This window comes from Mustela lutreola, chromosome 4 (assembly GCF_030435805.1).
Source record: "Mustela lutreola isolate mMusLut2 chromosome 4, mMusLut2.pri, whole genome shotgun sequence".
NCBI classification, from domain to species: domain Eukaryota; kingdom Metazoa; phylum Chordata; class Mammalia; order Carnivora; family Mustelidae; genus Mustela; species Mustela lutreola.
Window position 1 is genome coordinate 75,511,670 of NC_081293.1, and position 13,552 is coordinate 75,525,221.

General features: G+C 37.3%; 1 protein-coding gene across 1 annotated transcript in view; it reads right to left on the reverse strand.

The window, feature by feature from the left end:
- Window positions 1–3,414: 3,414 nt before the first annotated feature.
- The window catches only part of LOC131828978 (phosphatidylinositol 3,4,5-trisphosphate 3-phosphatase and dual-specificity protein phosphatase PTEN-like), a 139,356-nt gene continuing 129,218 nt past the window's right edge, over window positions 3,415–13,552 (reverse strand). Inside the window, 4 exon segments of the mRNA XM_059170280.1 lie at window positions 3,415–3,885; window positions 6,862–6,924; window positions 6,926–7,087; window positions 10,114–10,280. Of these exon segments, the coding sequence (XP_059026263.1) occupies window positions 3,700–3,885; window positions 6,862–6,924; window positions 6,926–7,087; window positions 10,114–10,280 (578 nt within the window). The 3' untranslated portion in view covers window positions 3,415–3,699.

A 13,552-nucleotide genomic window follows, 5' to 3' on the forward strand; every position in this document is an offset into this window, starting at 1 on the left:
AATCCCAATTATTCTAATGTTGTTTCGTCTTATGGTGTCACTTATTTCTCGAATTCTCCCCTCATGGTCCAGTAGCTGTTTGTCCCTCTTTTGATCAGCTTCTTTATTCTCTGTCATTTGGTCTTCTATATCACTAATTCTTTCTTCTGCCTCATTTATCCTAGCAGTGAGAGCCTCCATTTTTGATTGCACCTCATTAATAGCTTTTTTGATTTCAACTTGGTTAGATTTTAGTTCTTTTATTTCTCCAGAAAGGGCTTTTATATCTCTCGAGAGGGTTTCTCTAATATCTTCCATGCCTTTTTCGAGCCCGGCTAGAACCTTGAGAATTGTCATTCTGAACTCTAGATCTGACATATTACCGATGTCTGTATTGATTAGGTCCCTAGCCTTCGGTACTGCCTCTTGTTCTTTTTTTTGTGGTGAATTTTTACGTCTTGTCATTTTGTCCAGATAAGAGTAAATGAAGGGGCAAGTAAAATACTAAAAGGGTGGCAACAACCCCAGGAAAATATGCTTTAGCCAAATTAGAAGAGATCCAAAATCGTGAGTGGGGAGAAAGGGGATAAAAAGAGGTTCAAAAAGGAAGAAAGAAAAAAGAAAAAAAAAAAAAAAAAAAAAGAAAAGAATTTTTTTTTTTAAAAAAGAAAACACCTAAGAAAAATGTAAAAATATATATATATATATTAGATAAACTAGTAAAAAATCGTTAAAAAAGAAAAAGGTAACAGTTAAAAAAAAAAAAAATTTTACCCGAAGGCGAGAAAAAAAAAAAAAAAAATGAAAAAGAAAAAATTAAATTAACTGCAAGACTAAAAAAAATCACAGGAAAAAAGCCATGAGTTCCGTGCTTGGCTTTCTCCTCCTCTGGAATTCTGCTGCTCTCCTTGGTATTGAAACCGCACTCCTTGGTAGGTGAGCTTGGTCTAGGCTGGATTTCTTGTTGATCTTCTGGGGGAGGGGCCTGTTGTAGTGATTTTCAAGTGTCTTTGCCCCAGGCGGAATTACACCGCCCTTACCCGGGGCCGGGGTGAGTAATCCGCTCGGGTTTGCTTTCAGGAGCTTTTGTTCCCTGAGCGCTTTCCGTAGAGTTCCAGAGGACGGGAATACAAATGGCGGCCTCCTGGTCTCCGGCCCGGAGGAGCCGAGAGCCCAGGGCCCCACTCCTCAGTGCGCCCTCAGAGAACAGCGCCCAGTTACTCCCGTCTGCCTGACCTCCGGCCGCGCTCCGAGCTCACCGAGCCTGCGACCGGTTCAAGGTAACACGGAGCTGCGAGCTTACTGTCGGCTCTGTCTCTGTAGCCGGCTTTCCCGTTCCAATACCCGCAAGCTCTGCGACACTCAGACACCCCCGATCCTTCTGTGACCCTGCGGGACCTGAGGCCACGCTGACCCCGCGTGGGCTTCGCCCCGGTTTAGCCTCTGGAGCGATGTCCCTCCGCGGAACAGACTTTTAAAAGTCCTGATTTTGTGCGCGGTTGCTCCGCCGCTTGCCGGGAGCCGGCCCCTCCCCCCGGGGTCTATCTTCCCGTCGCTTTGGATTCACTTCTCCGCCGGTCCTACCTTTCAGAAAGTGGTTGTTTTTCTGTTTCCAGAATTGCTGTTCTTCTTCTCTTCGATCTGCCGATGGATTTTCAGGTGTTTGCAATCTTTAGATAAGCTATCTAGCTGATCTCCGGCTAGCTGAAGCAGTCTCAGCTTGCTACTTCTCCGCCATCTTGACTCCTCTCTCCAAAAATGTAAAAATTTTATTTGTTGAATGAAACTGATGAGGTATGGAAAACATGTCAACATTATTTACTAAGAATATTTTAGATGAAGTTCTGCCTTATCTATTTAACCATCAAACTCTATAAATGCTGCTCTAGTAGGTCCTATGCAATCTGTATTTGTAAATTAACTAGATCAGACCACAGCTAGTGAACAATTTCAGCACCAATAAGTTATTGAAAATGAGATTTTACACCATTAAGAAATAAATTGGCTGGATATTTAAATGTTTCAAGGTTAAGGTACAATTTGAAAGACACCAAATTTCTGGGGAAAAAAACTTCTTTTTAAATAGTATCTTCACATTAGCTTTACAATAGTAGTTGTACTCTGCTTAGAATCATATGCAGTCTGGGCATATCAAATGTATGATATTTAAGAAGTGAAATTGAAGCCCTAGTCCTAAGTCTAGCACTATGAAGAAATGATTCAACACTGCACATTTAAAAACAAACAAACAACAACAACAAAAAAAAAACCAAGAACTATTCTTTCAATAAAAAGTCGATAAAAGCGTTATGTGGGACAATTTCTACTGAAAAAGTAAATGCCTTATTATTTGTGCAGTGTTGAAAATTTACTGCAACTCTAATTTCCTTTTTAACACAAATAATGTTCTTTTAAATATAAACATTATATGTATTCAGTATTCAAGTAAAATTCCCTAACAGTTAATGACATTTAAAAAATGTGCAAAACTGCAAAACTCATTGTAATAGAATGTGTAAGGTCAAAAGGGCGGAACGGCTGACAGCTATTGGATTGAATAAGTGCATCATAAATCTTTAAAGAAAAAAAACGCTTACTGTAGAATCTCAAATTGAAATTTCCTGTGCAGCATTACAAAATATTTTATATTCAATGAGAAAAAAGAAGCTTGCAGGCAGCACATGAAGCATCCATAGCAGGTATATGATTGAAAACTAATAAAGTAAGTGTACGTGGTTGACTGATGTAGGGACTAATAGCATCTGACTTTTCGCACTGGCTTTGATTACACAGGAGATGGAGCAGTCGTTACAATTCAGAAAATGTATTTTAATAGATCATTGTCGATTTTTATAATGTTTCAAGCCCATTCTTTGTTGATAGCCTCCACATTTATATGGTTAAGTCATTGTTGCTGTGTTTCTTATCTATGACCACATTATTTTTATATCCCTTCATTTGTGGATTCTTAACAAGTTGTGGAAGGTTCATTCCTGTACCCCAATACAGAGTCACTCTCTCTAGCTGCCTTTTCTAGCACCAATATGCTTTAAAAAAAAAATAAAATGCACAAAACAACAAGCAGTGACAGCGGCCAGTTCCTCAAACATCCAGATTAATAACTGTAGCATGCTAAAGAAAGGTGCGTGAAGTAGCTGGAGATGGTATATGGTCCAGAATCCAGCTAACAGATATCCCTTTCTGAGCACTCCCTCCATTCCCCTAACCCGAATACATGCATTAGAATGTAGCAAAACCCTGGAGAAACTCCTCTTAGCCAACTGCAAACTTATCTGTTGCCACAAGTGCAAAGGGGTAGGATGTGAACCTGTGTTATCACAAAACTCTTGAGCCACTTCAGTTGGTGACAGAACACAAAATGAGAAATTCCTACGTATACACATCAGTCTGTCTCCACTTTTTATACAACTGGAATAAAATGGGAAAGTGCCATCTTTATTTATCCTAATTGAATTTTAAATGTCCTTTTGACACAAAAAGGTATATACATGACACAGCTACACAACCTTTTTTCAACTGGACAACAAGTGTCAAAACCCTGTGGATGTATAGGGTAAAACAAGATTGGTCAGGAAAAGAGAATTGTTCCTATAACTGGTAATCTGACACAATGTCCTATTGCCATTAAAAAAAAGGACCAATTTCAGTTTATTCAAGTTTGTTTTCATGGTGTTTTATCCCTCTTGATTAAAAAAAAATTCAGACTTTTGTAATTTGTGTATGCTGATCTTCATCAAAAGGTTCATTCTCTGGATCAGAGTCAGTGGTGTCAGAATATCTATAATGATCAGGTTCATTGTCACTAACATCTGGTGTTACAGAAGTTGAACTGCTAGCCTCGGGACTTGACGGCTCCTCTACTGTTTTCGTGAAGTACAGTTTCACCTAGAGAAAAAAGACAGAGTTTAAGTGGAAAATCCATAAATCTGACTAATCTTAAATGACTTAGTAGAGATACATATTTTAACAGATTTGTTTTTTAAAAATGCAATGACAAACAGGATCTTGAAAAGGCAGCTATCTTTTAAATTACCGTCTGCTTCAGATTTCCAATGTTTTCTTGTTATACACTGAAAAGATACACTGGGATGTACTAACATAATAAGCATAAGCTGTAAGCATTAACTAAATAATTCCACTGAAAAAAAAAGCACTGAGACTGAAGTTTGTTGATCATTTAAAAAGTGTCTTTTCAATAAACTTCAATGTACAAATAGCTGAGATCCAAAAGAATGTTGCACTTACTACCACGCTGAGCCTCAGTGTATTTTCTGACACAAATAACACTAAACAAATACTACATTATAAAAACACTGACTAGCAGCGATGTTTGGGATCCCGTCAGCCCTGAAGGTTAAGAACATCAGACAGTGATCTGACAGTGGACAAAGGGCCATTACAGCAGTGCTGGAGAGCTGTCCAACAACTCAGCGAGGCAGGGATTTCCGTCTCCCCGGAGAGGAAGCAGAGGCCCAGAAGGCAGTGGATCTGCTCTATCTGCTCTATCTACAACCTACCCCTGACCCACTACCTAAAAGTCATCCTCACTTCTCCTCCTCTTACATCCAACATCCGCTCCATCGGCAAACCCTTTTGGGTCCACCCACACGATGCCATCTCTACCTCCTCTGACAGCTTCTCAGTGTGCCCACTGCTACCACGCTAGTCCCTGCAGCCACCACCTCTCAGCTACATTAAACCGCGGTGGCAGCTTCTCACTTCATCTCCCAGCTCTGTCCTTGCCTCCTCTCCAGTCTACATTTTAAAGACAAAATTCAGATGACATCCTTCCTGTGCTGGAAACACACCAATGTCTTCACAGTCAGACCGATGTGCTTTAGTCAAAATGGCTGCTTGTCTACTGCTCCTCAAACATGGGAGAATCATTCTGTCTCAGGGCTGTTGTATCTGCCCTTCCCTCCCATCCCACATGTTTGTACTGCTCACTCATTCCATGTGGGCCTCTGATAAAAGGTCACCTGCTAGAGAGGTCTTCTCTTAACTATTGGGCTAAAAAACACACCAAGATCGTGCTTTATGCCACCTCTGCTCATTTGTTCATCAACACTTACAGCATTATATCTGTTTACTGATAACTGAGTTTTAATTTGTAATCACAAATATATATTCTTGTAATATTAAAAAATATTTAATATTAAAACAATAAAACCAGAGGAAGTCACACCATAAAAGCTAATAATTAAGGAAAACGCAGATATAGTCGATGGAAACCTGTGAATTCTCAAAGACCCTTCTAATCACTTAAAAGAAGTCTAAGATTTAAAGGCACTTAATATTGGATTTATTTTCACTTAAAATATGTAGCCTCCCATTTATTTTTAGGATTGCTCACAATATTCTTATACTTATCAACTATGGGTAGGCTTGCTGCATATTATAAAAATGGAATGAGGCAAAATAAGTAAGAAATTTTTTTGAAAGAGAAAGAAGGGTATGGTGAAAGGAAGGAGGAAAATCAGGTAGAAGGAGAAACAGGAAAGGGGAAGGAAAAAAGGGCAAACTACCATTTGGAAATATTGACAAATCAGATTTTTTAACCTGGAAAATTCTTATCAACACACAGGACTAAAAATATGCACACACATCACATATAGATATAAGTAAGGACCCAAATAATTCCACAATATGAGGAAGTAGAGCTTTATAAAGGGAGTAACACAAGAGCTTGACAAGAGGCCTTTCAGACCAACAAGACTGAAGCAAAGGCTACCACACGGAAGGGTAGCCAAATGTGGGAACAGCAGGGGAAAGATGGAAGGTGGGGAGGTCCTCAGGGAGAGAAAAAGAACTGAAAAGACTGGAGGCAGAAGGAGCTTAGCATTTGGAAGAACTGAAGAGAGACCAGATTGGGTGAATCTTGGAGCAGGAGCAGAATGTGGCTAGAGCTCATGTGGGAGGTAAGCCTGGGCTGAATTATGAAGGTCCTTGTAGGTCATATCAAAAAACCACAAGGTCTTTAAAAAGTATAAACATGAGTGATAACACCATATCAATTATACCAATCTATCTATTTCAAGATCACTCTGAGGAGTTGAGAATAAACTGGAAGGGGACAAAAGTAGGAACAGTTAAGAACATTCCATACGAAATACTATGCAGCCATCAAAAGAAATGAAATCTTGCCATTTGCAACAACATGGATGGAACTAGAGCGTATCATGCTTAGCGAAATAAGTCAAGCAGAGAAAGACAACTATCATATCTCATCATATCACAACCTCATATCATATGAGGAAGTGGTGATGCAACATGGGGGCTTAAGTGGGTAGGAGAAGAATCAATGAAACAAGATGGGATTGGGAGGGAGACAAACCATAAGTGACTCTAAATCTCACAAAACAAACTGAGGGTTGCTGGGGGCAGGGGGGTTGGGAGAAGGGGGAGTGGGGTTATGGACATTGGGGAGGGTATGTGCTTTGGTGAGTGCTGATTCAGACCTGTACCCCTGGGGATAAAAATACATGTTTATAAAAAATAAAAAAAATAAAAAAATAAAGAACATTCCATACGAATCATTCCCAAATGACTGAATTCCCTTTAACTTCTTTCTTCCCTCATTCCTATTTCATGTCCCATAAACTGAATTCCCCTTCCCAACCCCTGCCCCAGATTTCACCAAACAACAACGAAGAAGGGCCAGGGTGGTGGGGGAGGCAGCTTTTTAAAATTTTGTGTGCATCCATGTTAGAAACTCACATTACTGATACCTAAATATTGCTTCTAATTAATACTTAATTTGATTTAAACCTCAGTCACACAAGTCCTTTACCAGCTATATACTACACACAGACACACACACACAGAGTAACCCACTAATTCCTCGAAATGTTTTTAACTTACCTTAAAATTTGGAGAAAAGTATCGGTTGGCCTCGTCTTTGTTTGCTTTGTCAAGATCATTTTTTTGTTAGAGTGAGTACTAGATATTCCTTGTCATTATCTGCACGTTCTATACTGCAAATACTATCAATTTCTTGATCACAGAGACTTCCATTTTCTACTTTTTCTGAGGTTTCCTCTGGTCCTGGTATGAAGAATGTGTTTACCCAAAAGTGAAACATTTTGTCCTTTAAAAAAAAAAAGACATTAAATTTTTTTAAAGAAAATATATCACCTATATTTAATACTCATCCCAAGAAGTCAATAAAATAGGTGACACGTCATTTGGTAGTCTGAATAAAGACAAACGTACAGACTAATATTTGGCAAGCTACTGGTTATCTGTTGCTCTAATTCATGTATGTTTATTCTTTTTCCAAATTTTAGACAAAAATGTAACTCCACAGGTTCTAAGATAACTTACTTTTGTTTTAAAAGCTTAGGTAAAGTATTTCCTTTCTTGTCTAATGTTAGCCTTAAAAAATGTTTGAGTTTGTATATATGTGTGTATTAAATAATCAGAAATGGGTTTTATGGTCTATTTCAACAAGCTATCCATTACAAGGTCACCTGGGTGGTTCAGTCAGTTAAGTGTCTGCCTTCGGCTCAGGTCATGATCCTAGGGTCCTGGGCTCAAGTCCCGCATCAGGCTCCCTGCTCAGTGGGGTCTGGTTCTCCCTCTACAACTCCCGCCCCAAATCCTTCTTTCTCTCCCAAATAAATACATAAAATCTTAAAAAAAAAAAAAGTTATCCATTAGAAAATTTACTTTAACAAAAGTTCTTGAAATGTCCGTACAACTTCCCAAAGAAGCAAGGCAGACACATTTCTACTTCAGAAGCAATGCAAACACTAAGTGGCTCCAGTTTCTTACACTACAATGTGTATGCCTGAAAAACCTCAGAATATGAGGGAAGGAAGACAAGTCATTCTGACTTTTTTAGGTTATAAAATGCCTATTTTTAAAAAATTACTTCTTAAAAATAATACAAGGTCCTGTTAATCAAAAAAACATATCAATCAGAAGTTCATCACGTCAGCCCTTTCATGACCAACACAGAAAATCTTCTCTCTCTCTCTTCATGACAGGAATTTGGCTGACATGGCCCATGTGACAGTTAATGATGTGCAGCTTTATGACATCTTATCTGGTGCCTTGAATTGCCATCAAATCTTTTATTCTAATTTACCTATTAGAACTATTATTCTAATAGTTTTGCTATTTTCCCACAAAGATGTAAGACCTTCAAGTATATTTCATTTAACATTCTTTTTATCTTTTAACAGTACCTAGCAATGTCATATGTAAGTCCTTGTTTTAAATATTTTATTTATTTATTCGACAGAGATCATAAGTAGGCAGAGAAGTAGGCAGGGGTGGGTGGGGGGGAAGAGCAGGCACCCTGCTGAGCAGAGAGCCTGATGTGGGACTTGATCCCAGGATCCTGAGATCATGACCTGAGCCGAAGGCAGAGGCTTTAACCCTCTGAGGCACCCAGGCGTCCCTCATATGTTAAGTCTTTAAAAAAATTTTTGTTAATTTCAATTATTTTAGCAAAGTCACTAAGTTAGTAACAGTACATATATTTAACTTAGAGTCAGAAAAACACAAGCTAGTAATATTTAAATCTTAAAAAATGTGGATTCTGTATAGGTAATGCTTATATTAAATCTATTTTTGTTTAAATCACAGCAACATTTATAATAGGTAAGCAAAATCACATAAAATGCAAATAAATATATGTAAAGTAATCCCAGATATACTACAAATATTAATCTAATCTTCCAATTTGTATGTATTAAAGTAACATACAGACAACTGAAAATAAGTACTTACACATTCCTAAAGGTATAGGGACAGAGTGATGCAGGTGCCTATTTTTAAAAGTAAAATATAAAATTTTAGGGGCACCTGGCTGTCACATTTGGTAGAGCTTGTGACTCTTGATCTCAGGGTCATGAGTTCAAGCCCCATATTGGGCGTGAAGCCCACTTTAAATAAATAATTAAAATAAATAAATAAATAAAATTTTGTGTGTGCCAGTCTTACAATGAGCAGAAGGGAAAAGATAATTTTAAACACCTGCTAATGCTTCCTGGACTACAGAAAAATTATTTCCCAAAGTTATCAAGATATATTTAACAGAATAGGTAGGAAATGGGTTTCTAGTAAAAAAAAAAAAAAAAAACAACAGTTTAACATTTTGTCATTTCCCAGCTATATGGCTTCTGGGTATAGGAAATTGTATTTCTTTAGATAAATCAAGGTAGTGCTTAAAGTTTTAATAATAAATGAAACTTTTTTTTTTTAAGCTAAATATCAGGAAAACTAAATCAGTTCTATTACTGAGAATGTCTAAAGAATGGCAATACACTATGTGGTATGTTTAATGAGGCAGTAACAACATACAAAGCTAGAATCTTTTTTCATTATACCCCAAAATGTTGCACCTTAGGCGCACTCATCTCAAATGTTCACACTTCACATCTTAAACCAAGACGGTTTTAAGAATGAGCTCTTGAATTCCCTAACTATGGCTCAGTAAGAAGCAAACCCCACTAACTTTCTGAATCTGTATACTTAATATCACACTTTTTCACTCGTTATTACTTCTTTTGTATACTTATCACTCTAACTAAAATTCGAAATATTCAATAAATTTGAGAAAGCCAAATATAAAATGACATAGTGTCACAAAAAATAAACCAAAATGGGGGGAAAGTGTTTTGTGTCATTACACAAGACCATGGAACAGATCTTATTTATACATATAGAGAATTTTTTTCTTTATAAACCCATGGCCCCTGGCCCCTTGCTAACTTTTTCTTGGTAATTGATCATCCTGTCTAAAAAGATGGTAACTGATTTAATGGGGTATGCAATCTTTAATATTTTTATAAAATTTCTCTGCATAACCCAACTTAAAGAAAATTCATTTCAAATTACAATGACATAAGGACTTTTCCTCTAGTAAGATTTTTTTTTTTTTTACCAATATAATGGCTCATCAGTGCTATAGTAAGCAAACCATGCATAGATCTAACAGAAAACTAATTATAATTAATTCAATGAATGGTCAGTCACAAAATATTATCCTGTAATCTCTCCTTACAGAATGATTTCTGCCTAACCAAATATTTTAAGCAAAAGATCTGAGGTTACTCTTCAAAGTATGATTTTGGATATTCTTCCCAATAAAAGTAAAGGGCAAACCTTTTTTAGCATCTTGTTCTGCTTGTGGAAGAACTCTACTTTGATGTCACCACACACAGGCAAAGGCTGAGGGAACTCAAAGTACATGAACTTGTCTTCCCGTCGTGTGGGTCCTGAATTGGAGGAATAGATCTTCACCTTTAGCTGGCAGACCACAAACTGAGGATCTGCATGGTTAAATACATGTTAGCATCATTCCACAGGAAATGCCTTCAAATGTCAAACTGTCAAACACCATTTTAATGGTTAATATTAGCAATACACACAGAATAGTAATTCGGCATCTGTAGCCCAGATCTAAAACACATCAATATTTTTTTAAAAAGGTCAGAAAATAGGGCGCCTGGGTGGCTCAGTGGGTTAAGCCGCTGCCTTCGGCTCAGGTCATGATCTCAGGGTCCTGGGATCGAGCCCCGCATCGGGCTCTCTGCTCCGCAGGGAGCCTGCTTCCCTCTCTCTCTCTCTCTCTGCCTGCCTCTCCATCTACTTGTGATTTCTCTCTGTCAAATACATAAATAAAATCTTTAAAAAAATAAAATAAAAAAAAAAGGTCAGAAAATATAGCCAGTACAAAAGTTTCCCTAATTTTAACCTTCAGCATAAAGTTCTACTTACTGGTTCTAGTTCACAAATACTAAATCCCAACAGTAGACTTCTGGAACTACAATAACAGCAAAACTTTAACATTAAAATGTTAAAAATCTAATATAAATTAGATTTATAATTAAGATGCAAAAATAATCTTCTGGCACATCTATGAACTGCATGAAAAGTAACTTTAAAAACAGATATTTGCTGCAGTATTTTAATGTCTCTACCATGTAATAAAACGCACAAAACACAAATCATTACATGTTCATAAGACGCATGAGAATACAATCTGTAACAAAGTTATAAATTCCATAAACACAAGACTCTATTTATAAAAATATTAACTATCATTTATTTTACCTATAGCTCACATTTAATTTCTTAAAGGGATATAAAGCCATCATCATGAGAAACAGGAAGACAAGAGATTGGAAATGTCGGCAAAGAAATACAAGACTCCAGCGGGAACTGTAGCAAAATCCCCCTCCCTCCAAAACACACTCCACTTTCATTAACAAGTATTTTGGCTTTGGTCCCTGTCTGTTTTAAAATAAAGGAAAGGATTATATGTTTTAGTGATTAACCTTACGAGTAAGTGGATTTTGAAGGAAATATGCCAAGACCATCAAGAAATAAAATCATAAGCTTGCAAAAAGTACATGAAAAATTTCATGTGTATTTAATATATATTTATATATGAAATATGCACATATATAAAAACTGGCATAAAATCCTTAACGCTAAAAGGCATCATCGTTAGAGATGCAGAAAGAAGTATCACGTTGTTTATCAATGTGACCAACAAGTGAGAAAAAGGCAAAAGGCGTATCCAAGCTAGATGCACGTTCCCATCAGTAAACACGTATGGGCTTATCCGTGCATATCTAGAGCAGCACCAGCACTCACATAATAAACAGAAGGTCTGATAACAGCCTGTTGGGTTTTTCTAATATGAATGTGAGCCATTTATCACAAGAAAAAGGGCACTCCAAAAAGGGGAAACATTACCAACAATCTGTCCATAATTTTCACTTCCTTGACTAAAGTTTCAAAGTACAGCAAGCCATTTTACAAGACTATGTGATTCTGAAAATTTCACTAGAAATTCTAGCTTGAAAAAGCAAACAAAAAGCTATGATTCCAAAGCTATGATAAAAACCAGCCAGGATGAAATGCCTTGTAATCTTATTAAGACTCCACTAGTTCAGAATGTGATAATCCTCTTTTTAGGACTTTAAAAAGTGTATTAACAGTAGAAGCCAGATTTCAATTAAACTACATCTAAAATGTGCATCTTCAGGAATTCTAGAACTGTGTAATCCATTAATAAACTAATTACAAATCAGCGTCACTTAGAATCTACCCCAAAACCTAAGTTTAAAAGTTTTCCTTAAATCACTACAGAAAATCAGTTCATTTACAATACAAATTCCCCATCTTAGATCTTCAAGAGCTAACTTATCAGAAGTCCAACATCAGTGCAGTTCTGCTGACTTCTAAGACACAAGTCAAGTATTTTCTCTTTGATACAACTGACTGTGTTCTAAAGAAATGACAAGTCAATACCTGGTCAACAAAAATCAGGATTAAACTGTTTTGACATATGCCTACTGACAGAAAATCACACTGCTCATCTTTTACTAATGTTTTAACCCTTTCAGATGTGAAGAGTATAGTAACTTTTCCTTTATTTAGGAATATTAGGACAATAATTCAGTAAGAAAACAGCTGCTGACCCCTGACAGCTTTGCAGAAACTACTTCGTTTTCCTCAAGGGTCCCAACCTTTCCCCTGAACCCAAACTCCCAACTCACCAGGTCTCACACTCCTCCCACTCTGTTTCCCTCAGCCTTCCCAACCTCTAGCCCAATACCATATTTACACAGAAGGCTAATTAATTACTATGCCTGCTGCCTGATGCTCCCAAAATACCAGATCTAGCTCTCACCTAAGATTCAAACCCACTTTCAAGAACCCACTGAGGATCTTCATATAAACAGCTCACCTTAACCTGACCAAAACATGTTTAAAAACAAAAAAAATTCATGTCTCCCAAGTCTCAGTGAGATTCGTTTTCCCTTCTCCCCTCTTTTGGGAATTATTCATATGGCCAGAATCAAAACTGACAAACTGTTTAAATATAAAAGGGAAAGGAGATTTGACTGCCTTAGCAAAGCACATCGGGCTCACAAGTTCCGTAACTGGATTCCTTTCCACCACTGGTTCCCCATCGTGCAATCACCACTTCCTATCCAGCCAGACTTAAAACAGAGCCTTAGCCTCTTGACATGTCACTGATGCAACAGCACCTATCAAATCCAGTCTAACATCCCCATTTAGGCTCCTCTGACAGCGGGCCACACATGCCACCCTCCATGCCTCTGGGTCCAGCTCATGTCCTGCTATTGTACTTCAAGTCACACCTGCAGTACTTCCTTCAGTTTTAATGCCAACATAAAAGGTACTCTTTCTCTACCATTCAAGGAAGAGCTGGACTTCCTCTGTGAAACCATATGACAACCCCTAAACCTTTTATTTTTCTGAATACACCATTTATAATTTATACGTATAACCTCCCATTCAATTACGTTTACTTTTAATACAGCTTTATTACATAGTATGAAACCACAGGGCATAAATGGAGAAAATTAGTAAAGATGAAAAGTTTTCAGCAGTCAGTAATTTGAAAGTTTAAATGTAATAGTGGAAAAAGACAAGAACAAAACAAAAATCCATCAGAACGTTGCAGGCAGAGCAGAACTGTCAGGTTTTTGCTAGAGAAGCCAATGAAAAAAATTACACTAGATAGGTGGATTATTGAACTGAATGTTCTCTTTCTCTTATTCTC